Source organism: Grampus griseus, assembly GCF_964374135.1.
Source record: "Grampus griseus genome assembly, chromosome: 6".
Classification (NCBI taxonomy): Eukaryota; Metazoa; Chordata; class Mammalia; order Artiodactyla; family Delphinidae; genus Grampus; species Grampus griseus.
Window position 1 is genome coordinate 19,410,831 of NC_139000.1, and position 12,507 is coordinate 19,423,337.

Below are 12,507 nucleotides of genomic sequence, written 5' to 3' on the forward strand. Positions count from 1 at the left end.
AAATGGCTACATAGTTATCCTAGTGCTATGTATTAAAAGCCCATCTTCACCACAATGATTTGTGATGCCACCTTTGTCATGTACTACATTCCTGTGTGTCCTTGGGCCTATTTCTAGCCTGTTTCCCTGTCTGTCCATCTGCTCACGGGTCAGTCCCCCACAGTTTAATTGCAGAGGCTTTAGAGCAGGATTTAGCATCTGGTACCTCCTCCTGTAGCAATTCCGTATCAGGGTTTTCATAGCTGTTCTCGTAGTTTGATTTTTTAATTAAAAATTATTATTAAAAATTAACAGATTCATTTTTACAGTAATTTTAGGTTGATTAAAAAAAATTAAGCAGAGAGTATAGAGTTTTCATATACCCCTTCTCCATCCACCCTTTTCACACACAATTTTCCTTATTATTAACATCTTTCATGAGTGTGGTACTTTTATTACAGTGATGAGCCACATTATGATACATTATTATTAACTAAAATCCATAGTTTACATTAGGGTTCACTCTTGGTATTGTACATTCTATGGGTTTCAACAAATGTATACTGAAATGTATCCACCATTCCAGTATCATAGGAATAGTTTCACTGCCCTAAAAATCCTGTGTGTTCTGCCTGTTCATCCCGCCATTCCTTCCCCAAACCCCTGGCAAACCACTGATCTTTTTACTGTCTCTAGTTTCGCCTTTTCCAGAATGTCACGTGGTTGGAATCATACACTATGTAACATTTTCAGATTGGGTTCTTCCATGTGCAGTTTTATTTTTTCACATGAACTTTTTATGTCAGCTTATCTAACAAAAGCTTGGTTGTGTTTTTATGGGGATAATGTTAAATATTCAAATGAGAGAGAATTAACATCCTAATGATGCTGAATCCTTTCCAACAACAGGCCATCTCTTTTTTTTCTTTTCCTATTTGTTGAGTCCATTTTGAGTGTTATAAGTTTTCTTCACATGTGTGTTGCACATTTCCTGTTAAGTTGATTCCTGTTTTCTCTCTTCTGTCACCATTATAAATGTAGAGTATAGAGCACAGAGCATATACTCTACCTCTTCTGATTGGTCACTCTGTGTATATGAAGGCTTGAACTTGAGAACTCACTGATTTTTACAGGTCTGTGGAACAGCACAACGCAGGTGAGAGGGCTAGTTCCAGGCCAGCTTTACCCCAACTTACCAGGAGGCCTCAGACCCATGACATATTTTCTCTACCCCTCACCCCAGTTTTCTCTCTTCCAAAATGAAGGGCTGGATACATGCGCACCATTTCCCAGAGTGAAATTCCAGCCAAAACTAAATTGTGGTTTGTGTTTTTACCTCTTTCCCTTACTTGTGATTGACAAATTGGATGTTTTTTCCCTGCTGCAGTGCAGAGCCAGGCTGCTGCAAGTACCCAGCCTCCCTCCATGCCCTGGCCTTGTCAAACTAGACCTTTACGTAAATGGAAAATGTCTCTTGCCTGTCTACAGAAACCAGAAAGGGCAAGGGGACTAGCTTGCTTGTTCGTGTATTTGTTCATCCATTCATCTAATTGTTTATTCACAAGTTACTGATTCTGTCAGGCATTGGTGGGGTGCCTCCCATGTGCCATGCAAGGGGGGTGCAGGACTCTGGCCCTGAACTCAGTGCTTACAGCCCAGCATGGTCTCGAGCTATGATGAGAGCTTTGGGGCTGGTACTGCAGAAAGTTCTTTCGGACAGTGCTGGTTTAGAGTGCCTTTGCATCACCTGAGTTGAAATGTTGAGCAGGCAGATACAAGTCAGGCTCAGAATAGCAGTTGGGCTGGGTTCATATCTTGCTCTGCTATTTGACTGCTGGGTGTCCTTGGGCAAGTGACTTCACCTCTCTGAACCTCACTGCCCTCATCTATAGAACAGGCTAGACCATTCCATGCCTCAGGTGGTGCTTATTAAGTGTAGAGCCAAACTGTACGAGGCCACTGGCCTGAGCGAGGTGCTCAAGGGGTTCCATAGCTGTTATTCCTCCTGGGTTTGACCGTTGTAAGTGCTCTGATGTGTTTGCTTGAAAGCCAAACTGTCCTGTGAGAAGAGCTCAGGAGTGGCTTCTCTGCCCTCATTCCACCGTTGACTCAAAGTATGACCTTGGGCAAGTCCTTTCCCCTCTCTGGGCCTCAGTTTTTCCACTGATGACCTGGGGGTTAGAGCAGGCCTTCTTTGAGGGCTGCCCATGTCCTGAATAGAGTAAGCAAGGACTGACAATGGACGTGTTAGTGTGAGAAGAAGGAACCAGAAGGAAGTCAGAAGGCACCAGGTCCGCCAGTTCCATCCGTGGCATGTCCGAGTGGGTTCTGCCTTGTGAGAGCAAGGTTTACCAGAGAGGGTTGTGTGATGAGCTCACCCAGACCCAGCCCTCACCCACAGCTTGCTTGTTCTAGGAACCTTCTGAGCATTTACCTTGACCTTTTTCAAAAAAATACAGACAAGGTTTACTGACTTCTGAACTGTTGGAAGAAACTAATGTTATCTCATTAAAACTGCATTGCTCACCAAAAAAAAAAAAAAAAAAAAAAAAGCAAGAAAGAAAACAAGCCCATTAAAGTTTTAAACCTGACATGGAAGACTGTTAAAGATTCATAATTGCAATAAAACTCTTCAGTAGAATTTGAATTTTCGTTGTGGTAATGCTACAGTCAGCGGGGTCCTCATTTGAAGCCGCAAAATCCATTTCAATAAAGTCTTGGGAAGGTGGTGAAGAAGGAGGCCCTGGCCCAGCAAGGCTCCCACCGGTGTGCACATCCAGAGAGGATGGATTCCTGCCTGCCAGCTCAGCACAGGGGTCGAGTGGTTGGCAGGTTTCTCCCCTGCCTCCCTCTGATGTGAGAGCTCAGCCCTGCTGCCATCCTTCCATGGGTTCGTTGGGCTCGTTTGTTCCTTGCAGCAGGCAAGAACAGAGCACCTACTGTGTGCATGTCAGAATGCCCGGGCCTGAGAGGTCATGTCAGAGGTGGAAGGATAGGCTGGTTTTTCCTCGAGGAGGAGCCAATACTGGTTCGAGCAGAGGTTTGGCAGCCTGGCAGAACGAAGGCCAAATCCCAGCTCTTGTCACTTCACTTGCTGGCCTCAGCCCCTCATCTGTAAGATGGGGATAAAAATATGTGCCTCGTGGGTGTGGCCATCACGTGTGAGTGTTGACAGGGAAGGTGGAAAGGCGGAGGGTATGGCTTTGAGAGACTCAGAGGAGGCAGAATTGCAATATTTGGTTGGTGAGTGACCAAGGGTCACTTTAAGGGTAAACATGGTTTTCAAAAACGCAGCTAACATTTATTGAGGACTTACTGTATGCTGGATACTGTTTTATCTGCTTTGTATGTGTTCATTCCATAAATATTCATTGAGCACCTACCATGTGCCAGGTGCTGTTTTAGGTGCTGGGGATCCAGTGGAGAGGGTATTAACTCGTTTAATCCTCAGACCTATGAGGTAGGCACTGATGCTTTTCCCATTTTCCAGAGAAGGTAACTGAGCCACAGAGAGGGCCGGGAAATTACCCGAGGTCACACAGCTGGGAAGTGGCAGAGCCTGGAATTAGATCCCGAGGACAAGACCCCTGGGTCTGTGCTCAGTAACCACACGGCAAATGGCTTCTCATTTAGTTGGTGTACCACTCTTCACAGATGCTGGTCTTATCCCGTTTTGAGGGAAGCAAGGCCTAGAGCGGTAACATTATTTTCCCCAAGTCTCTTAAGGAGTAAGAGGGGGTCATTACCAAGGCCAGCTCACTCCTAAGCCTGCTGAGCTCTTTCCACTGCTCCAGGGGCCTCAGACCCAGGGGGAGTGAATTCCTGCTTCCTGGTGGTTGGCTGGCCAAGTTCAGGGGAAAATCAGTGTCCTGTCCTCGTTAAAGTCCCTTTGCTCTCTCCTCGGAGCATCCCGGACCCGAGCCTGTCACTCGATGGCTGTGGATGTTGGAGGAGTCTTTCCTCTGCCTTAAAATGAAGAGTACTCCCGCTCTCCACCCTCTGCTCCTTCATCACTGGTGATGAATAGGACGCCCGTGTTGACAAATAAAAGAAAGACTCCTTTATTTGTTCATCCTTCTACGTCCTCCCCACGGCGCCTGTCGGAAAGCTGAGCAAATATTAGACACTCAGTCACACTCTGCTCCTGTCTCTCCCTTCTCCAGGGGGTTGCGTCCTGACAGCTCTGGGCTGGTGGGTGTTTTCTTGGTTAATCAGCCTCAGGGTCTGGGCTTTGCTGTTGCCTCGCTCTGTGGTCCCTGACACGTCCCTGTGCTGTCTGTCTCCCCATATGTAGGGGACCTTGGGAGGCCTGACAGTAGCCACGCTTTCCTTTTTCCTTTTTGCCTTAAATCTGCCCTCCCCCCCCGCCCCCGCCCGGGTTATCTAACTCAGAGCTGGCTACCGTGGGAAGGAGAGAGTAACATTTCAATGAATGAACACGGAGAGCTCTTAGGTATTTTGTGTGTGTGTGGGAGGGGGAGTGCTTTAGGAGAAGAGCCAGATGAAGACCTTTAAACACTCCACCTGGACTTCACGTTGCACAAACCAGAGGAAAAGGGGAAGTAAGTGGAAGTGAGCATGGGAGAGTAGAGAGGAGGGGTCTCTGCAATCCCTTCCCGTTTACTAAATGCCTTCTGCGTGCCAGACACTGTGTGGGATAAAGGTGGCACAGGGTTGGGGGATAATAGGGCAGAGGCTGGGCTCCAATGCTGGCTCACCGTCCACGTGTGACCATGACCTTGAGCAAGTTGACATGTCAACCTGTCCCCGCCATTTGGAAGGGAAGTGAATGAAAATCTCTCGAAAGCCTTTCGAGTGTCAGGCTCTGTGCTGAGTGGTCCCACTTGCTTCTCAGAGACCTGGAAAAGGCGGGCAGTATCATGTGCCTTTTACAGACGAGGAGTGTACTTGAGCGGTGCAGGACCGCACAGCCCCTGTGTCATGGCTGCCTGGCTTCAGAACGACGGGCATCTTTCTGTTGGACCGTAGGGACGGGACTCCACAGCCTGCTGGCCTGGGGCTGCTGTGAGCAGCACGTGAGACGCTGGATTTATTTGAACGTGGCTTGTGAATTCTGAATGACAGTGAACGTGCAGACGCCTGTTCTGACAGGGCTCCCGGACCTCGGGAAGCTTTTCAACAAGTAGAGGGAATGAGAGAGAGAGCTGGACACAGAAATGGGAGTCACTCAGACCAGCTCAGATGCTGCAGAGGGCTGCGTGGAGACAGCCCCGTCTAGAGCTTCAGTTTTAAAACAGGCTCTGAAAGAAGAAGAAAGATAGGAGAGGATGGAAAGAGATGGGGAAGATGGGCTCACGTAACCCCCCATTAAGTTGGGGTTTCCAGAGTGTGACTCCTACTTCACACCTGTTCCCCAAGTGGATTGCACATGAACCCCACACTGACTCACAGATCGGGTAGGGATTCATTCAGCAGACATTAGGGGGACATGTGATTAGCACAGCAGACCTTTGATTTCGTGGATGTTAATGTTTACGAGGAGGCTGCAGTAAACGTGTGCCGGTGATTCACAGCACTGCATAAATAACAGGTGCCCGGCTCAGGGAAGGGAGAGTAACTGAAGTTTGGAAACCATAGCACTAAATCGGTACACCCCCCCCCCCAAGAACCATTGCCCCCAGAGGCTACTGACACCCCGACCTCAGTGTTGCCAGATTTAGCGAATAAAAATACAGGCCACCGTTTAAATCTGAGTTCCAGCTGAAGAGCGAATACCTTTTTTAGTGTGCATACGTCCCATGCAATATTTGGGACATTGCCTGCTTCTCCAGCCTCGCTGTGAGGGGCCAGGTAGGTGCTTGTAGAATTGAGTTGCTTCCCCCAGGCCTGGACCTGTAGGGAGAGACTTGCTCACGAAAGGATGCCCTCACTTATCTGGTCTCTCAGATGTTACTTCCTTTAATTAAACTGCTGGGATGAAATAAAGTGTGTGGAAAAGACTGAAATGGACTTCCTTAGCTTAACAAAAGCCAAAGCTATTGAGAGGGATACTTAAGGAAACAGAGCACTTCAGCAGATGAAGAGTACAGCCTGGCTCCAGCTCGGATCTGTGGGGGGACAACCAGGGGCAGAGGGGAGAGGTAGAGCCGCTACTCAGGGAGACTGTGATGATGTGGGCCGAGGGGGCCGTCCTTGCCTTGAGAGCATCCCTCCGCCCTCAGTAATGCCCGAATGCCTGTCTGCGAAGCTCTCCTTTGACACAGCTCTGCTTCTCAGCATCGGGGAACACCAGCTGGGAGAGAGGCACAGTGGGAAGTGGCGAAATCCATACCTCCGTGCACAAGCACTTATTGAGCACTTGCTGTGTGCCAAGCCCCGAATCGGGTGTTGGGTCTCACCTCTAGCTCTTTACAAGGAAACCAGCTGGGGTTGCCTAAGTTCTCAGGGACCCCAGTTTCTCAACTAGGGAGCTCAAAGATGCAGAAAGAGAGAAAAAATTTGTTGATATTGCTGGTGGCGTTGGGAAACACATGCTGATGACTATAGAGATTTTGCAGGGCAATCCTGGGCTAGGATTCCCCATTTTACACCAGAGGAAACTAAGGGACAAAAGCTCATTGGGGAATTTGCTTGAGCTCATGTGACATGAAAGTAGCAGAGCCAGGATTTGGACCTGAATCTGATGGTCTTTGAAACCCTTAACCATAGCGTTACGCTGCCTCCTGGATTGTAGGGGTTGTTGAGGTTTTTAAGCCAGGAAGGATATCATGAAAGCAAAAAGTTGAAGAAACATTAATCGGGTGCTAGGTCTGAGGCCAGTTTAGAAGTTAATGCACGGAGGAGGATGCCAGCTCAGGAGCTCAGGTATGAGCAGGTGGGGACCCAGGTTAGGGGACCGATGGGAGAGGAGGAAGGTGAGACTTCCTGGAGAGTCTACTCAGGGAATAAAGGCAGAGTTTATGATGGGGGTGGGTGTTCAGAGCTGGATGCTGCAGGTGTAGGGAGGAATGGCAGGCTTTGGACATGCTGGATCTGAAGCCCGAGAGCAGCCCAGTAGTAGAAAGCACTAGGGCCTTGGGACCTGACCTGGGTTTACACCCTAGCTGTCCTCTTCACTAGCTCTGTGACCACAAACTATTTACTTAACCTCTCTGAGCCTCTGTCTTCTCTCTGGTGAGATGCAGAGCAATGACACCTACTCGGCAGGATACTGAAGGTATTAAATAAGGAAAACTATGTAAAGGGACAGACAAGGTTCTTGACATACAGTCAGCATCTGGTTAAAAGTGGTTTGAAACTTGGGGCCCCGGGCTGGTGTCATGTGTTAGTCCCCACTGAGCTGCAGCAGAGATGGTCCTGGATCTGGGAATGGAGGGACTGGTGTCTGACTCTTCATTCATTTGATGAATTTTTATTGCATTCCCACTGTGTGCCGGGCCTTGGGGACATAGCGTGGAGAGGCTGGTGGGAAAACCCAATTATAGCACAAAACGGAGCCCACTGAGCACCCTGAGAGCAGGATGTGATCTGTCTGGCTGTGGGTGGTGCCCCAGCTCAGAGCCTGGCACGTAGTAGGTGTGCAGGAAATGTTGAATGGGGTTGTGGAGGCAAAGATGCAGTGGGCCTTCTCTGAGCACATCAACGCTGGTGCAGAGGAGGGTCGGAAAGTCTGAATTTGTAACCACTTTCTGTTCTGGAAACTCCCCAACAGCAGGTGAGGGGTTCGAGAAAAGATGAGAAAATGGGGACCAGGGTTTCAGTTCTCAGCCTCATCATCACATCTTATTCTCTTTTTCTTCCAAATTCCCAATTGGCTCACCTTTTCCAAATTCTGCTTTGAAAAACGCTGGAAAACGCCCCTGGGGGTGATCACGTGCCATCAGCAGGCTGGGACGGGGCGAGAAGGAAAAGCGGCCAGGAATAATTGGCATTATGGGGACTTCCCTGGTGGTCCAGCGGTTAAGACTCCACGCTCCCAATGCAGGGGGCCCGGGTTTGATCCCTGGTCAAGGAACTAGATCCCACATGCGTGCTGCAACTAAGGAGCTGGTGAGCCGCAACTAAGGAGCCTGTGAGCCTCAACTAAGGAGCCTGCCTGCCACACTAAAAGATCCCACACACAGCAATGAAGATCCAGTGTGCTGCAATTAAGACCCGGCGCAGCCAAATAAATAAATAAATAAACAAATATAAAAAATAATTGGCATTATGGGGCTGCCCTTCAAGGCCACGGTGGGCTTTGACCCTGGGCAGCCCCCTCTGGTCACCCATCGGTGAACAGAGGAAAAGCACTGAACCTCCGAGTTTAAACATGCTGCACGTCCTTCTGACATGCTCCAGGTCACACTGCAAGAGCTTCCCAGCCAACCTCTTCTGGTTTTGTCACATACTTATGTTTATTGGAAGGCTAGTGTTTTCTCTCTGTTTTTTACTCCTTTCATTAAAAAATATGTTCTTACATTACAAAATAAAACTGCCTTTTTTAAAATTTATTTATTTTATTTTATTTATTTTTGGCTGCGTTGGGTCTTCGTTGCTGCGCGCGGGCTTCTCATTGCAGTGGCTTCTCTTGTTGCCGGGCACGGGCTCTAGGTGCGCGGGCTTCAGTAATTGTGGCATGCGGGCTCAGTAGTCATGGCACGTGGGCTCAGTAGTTGTGGCTCGCAGGCTCTAGGGTGCAGGCTCAGTAGTTGTGGCGCACGGGCTTAGTTGCTTTGCGGCACGTGGGATCTTCCCAGACCAGGGGCTTGAACCCGTGTCCCCTGCATTGGCAGGCGGATTCTTAACCACTGCACCACCATGGAAGCCCCCAAACCGCCTTCTTGTCATAAGAATCCAAGCAATATATTTATCCCTTTAACGGAAGGCTAGTTTTCTCATTTATTGCTTTTTTCTTGAGTAACTTAAAATGATGTTTACACTTTAAGGTTATATAAGAATGCACGCTTGTAAAAATTTTACAAGCTTGTAAAAAAATTTACAATGCTTGTAAAAAAAAATTTTAACAGTGTAGAAGTGTAAAAGGAAAATAATGGAACTCTGCCTTCACACCTCATCCTACCCCCAATTCCACCCACCTCCAGGCCTCTGAAATGGCTTTTGTTTTCTAGATCAGGGGACCCTTGGGAATCTCACAGACACATCCCTCAAAGCCATTGCTAAGTTGAGGGGAGGTGGCCCTTTCCAGTGACAGGAACATGAGTTGAAGATCAGGATCGGACAGTTGGTTCTACTATTGATTTGCTGTGTGGCCCTCAGGAATTCACATAACCTCTTCGAGCCTCCTGCTGTATGACCTCCAGCACCCGCATAGACTCTCTGAGGCTCGGTGACCTCCTTGGTAGGCTACCCAGGAGGAGAATTGGGATCGGGGCTCTGAAGCCCTGACGTTCGATGTCCTGCAGACAGCCCAGGTGACTGTGTTGTGTTGTGGTCTTGGCAGGTTGGGGACCAGATTCTGGAGGTGAATGGGCAGAGCTTTCTCAACATCCTGCACGACGAAGCGGTCAGGTTGCTCAAGTCATCCCAGCACCTCATCCTGACGGTGAAGGATGTCGGGAGGCTGCCCCGTGCCCGAACCACCGTGGACAAGACCAAGTGGATTGCCAGTTCCCGGATCGGGGACACCGCCACGAACTCAACAGGGTGTGGCTGCCCTGCTCTCTCGCTCTGAGCCCCAGGACCCCAGGGCCATTTCTGAAAGCCAGTAACAGCCCTTCCCACCTCTTCGCCATGCACCATGCCCTGACCTGTGAAGACTGCGCTGATTCCTAGAGCCTGTGGTCCCAGCCCCGGGGTCCCTTCCGTTTGCCGGACAGGACCTCGGGCACATCCCTTGTCCCCTCCTGGCCTTGGTTTCCCTTGGAAAGCTGAGCCACAGGACCCGGCTCTCCCGGTCTTTATTTGCCCCCCAGCAAATCACATAACTCACTTTTGGGCCCTCAGTTGCTCTGTCTGAGGAGTGGGAATCACAACCCCAGCCCCCGTCTCAGGTGTGTGGATGAGGGTCCCATGCGTCACTTGGGTGAAAGGGCCTTGGGAGTCACAAAGTGAGATACAGTTGCCAGGTGGCTGTGCAGCTGCTAGTAATGTAAAGTGTCACCTTTGGACTTCCATCAGAAGTCTCAGCCTGGCTGGTGGCCCCCAAGCCAAACACACCCAGAGCATCTCTTTCTCCCTTCTTCCTCTCTTCCTTTCACCTGCACAGTATTATCATTTTAAAAAATTAGTTACCAACATTTAAAAGGTCATCTGGTTTCCCATGAAAAAAAACTGGATTTCTGGCTGCTTCTTGAAAATCAGGGATCCTGGCAGCTTGAGCCCCGTTTTTTTGTGAAAATAGACGGGAACCAAGCTGCACCTGCGCATTGCACTTCAGCACCTCCAGTTGACCCCATCCCCACCCTCCCTAACGTTGGCCTGACCCTGAGGCCACGAGGCAGTTGCCGTCTAGTCTCTCCTCTCCTTGTTACCTCCCTGGCCCCTGTAGGGTTGGAAACAACTCAGGATGCCACCTTGCATGGTTTTAGAAATGCCATCCACATGGTCGGTCAGGAGGACAGAAGCTGCCCGTCTGTCCAGGGGTTGATATTCCCTTGAGTGGCCCCGGCGAGTGCAGGCCAGAGTTCTCCCGAAGCTCTGCTCGTCCCGCAGCAAAGCAGCCGTCCCCTTCCCCGTGCCTGTTTGAACCGCTCAGACATGAGGCTGAACATGCTCGTCTTTCTTCGTAGCTTTCCTGGGGATCTCACAGCAGAGGGGACCAGCAAGGTAGGCTGCTCTCTGTCTGGGTGTCTTCAGCTTCTTCACAGCTCCCCATGCGGGGAGCTCTGGGCCTGGCAGGGGGGCTGAGAGACTCACGGACACGATCTCATTTCATCTGGTCAGCCCGCTGACGGTCCATCCTCCATCCTACACACGTCTGTGAGTGCCACCGGGTTCTGGGTACCGCCCTGGACACCTGGGTTAACGGCACGAACGGAACAGATCAGGTCCCCACCCCGGTGGAGGTTATCCCCAGTGAAGGAGACACACATCAAAACAAAACAAAACTGCACATGTATCTAATCACAAAAGACTTTCAGTGCCATCCAGGAAAGGTGCTGCGTCTGATGAGAGAGAATGACAGAGACACCTAGTTTACATTGGGGGAGAGGCCAGAGGGAGAGGGCAAAGACTCTGTGAGGTAGTGACACGGTGTCTGGGCCGTAAACCGAACGAGAAGTGAAGGTTAGTGAGATCAAAGTCTGGGCAGGAGCAGGAGAGGGATGGCGTAGGCAGAGGGCACTGCATGTGCCAGAGCCCTGAGGCAGGTGCCACACTTGGCTTGTTGGTGGGACAGCCAGATCACACAGGACTCAGTGGGTCGTGTCAGAGATTTGCCTGCTAACCTAAAATGATAGGTTGCCTCTGAAGGGCTTAAACAGGGGAGCAAGGTGAGGAGATCTGTGTTTTTACGAGGTCCTCTCAGCAGCTCCGTGTAGGTGACAGAGAGAGGCAGAAAAGACAAGGAGGGAGACCGGATGGCGTCTTAGACACAGCTGACGGTGGCAGAGGCAGTGCCGGGAAGGGTGGAGTGTGTGGGTGCAGATCTGAGCTATGTTTTGGAAATAAAATTACTATTATCCCCATACCAAGAAAGATATTTCAACCTAGAGAGTAAAATGGGCACCAAAATAATACTGCTCGACTCTGAATGGTGACAAGGCTCTGATGAGATAACATATGTAAACGTGCTACACGAGCCGTGAAAGCACTTTGCAACTGCACGAGGCCGCGTGCTCTGGGAATACAGCGGTAACATCTGCAGCTTTCCCATGCGGGCCGAGACCTCAGAGGGACCCACCCCATCCCTCGGCAGGGGGGTTGCTGGCTGGGCCTGGCCATTTGCCTCCAGAGCAGCGCTGAATTCCCAGGCCTCTGTCTTGCTGTCTTTCAGCTGGGGTTTTACAAGGGGCCGGCCGGCTCCCAGGTGACCCTGAGCAGCCTGGGGAACCAGACGCGGGTGCTGCTGGAGGCGCAGGCACGGCACCTGCTGAGCGCGCGGGAGCATGCCACCATGGCCTACTACCTGGAGGAGTACCGCGGCGGCAGCGTGTCCGTGGACGCCCTCGTCATGGCCCTGTTTGAGCTGCTCAACACCCATGCCAAGGTGACCCGCACCTCCTCGGGCAAGGCGGGGCTGGGGGTGCCTGGCTTCAGCTCTCAGGGTCTCCGCATCCTTCCCTGCCGCCCTCTGTCCCCCACTCCTCTCCTGAGAGCCCACAAAGAGTCAGGCCCAAACTGAACCCCAGGCGGAGGCTGGTGACCGAGACAGACCCTGCCCTGGGGGAGCCCGCAGACTCCTGGGGAAACTGTCAGTTAAGGTCCCCTGTGATTGTGGCCCTAACACAGCGGCTTTAAGAGCGTCTGGACTGCTCTTAAAGAGCGATGCTCGAGCCCCACCGCAGGCCGGCTGACCGCACACCTCTGTGGATGGGAGCCGGCCACCAGTAATTTTTACGAGCCCCCCAAGTGACTGTGCCATGCTGCCCTCTTTGAGAACCCTGCTCTAGTGGAAGTCTGTTTGAG

The 12,507-nt window shown here is 50.7% G+C and overlaps 1 protein-coding gene across 5 annotated transcripts in view; it reads left to right on the top strand.

Moving 5' to 3' along the window:
- The window catches only part of WHRN (whirlin), a gene marked incomplete at its 5' end in the record, with an annotated part of 87,628 nt that overhangs the window by 55,826 nt on the left and 19,295 nt on the right, over window positions 1-12,507 (top strand). For all 5 annotated transcript variants that reach the window (XM_082656653.1, XM_082656654.1, XM_082656655.1 and 2 more), the window contains 3 exons: window positions 9,383-9,585; window positions 10,671-10,707; window positions 11,876-12,088. In XM_082656653.1, coding sequence (XP_082512779.1) covers window positions 9,383-9,585; window positions 10,671-10,707; window positions 11,876-12,088 — 453 coding nt within the window. The remainder of the gene's footprint in view (window positions 1-9,382; window positions 9,586-10,670; window positions 10,708-11,875; window positions 12,089-12,507) is intronic.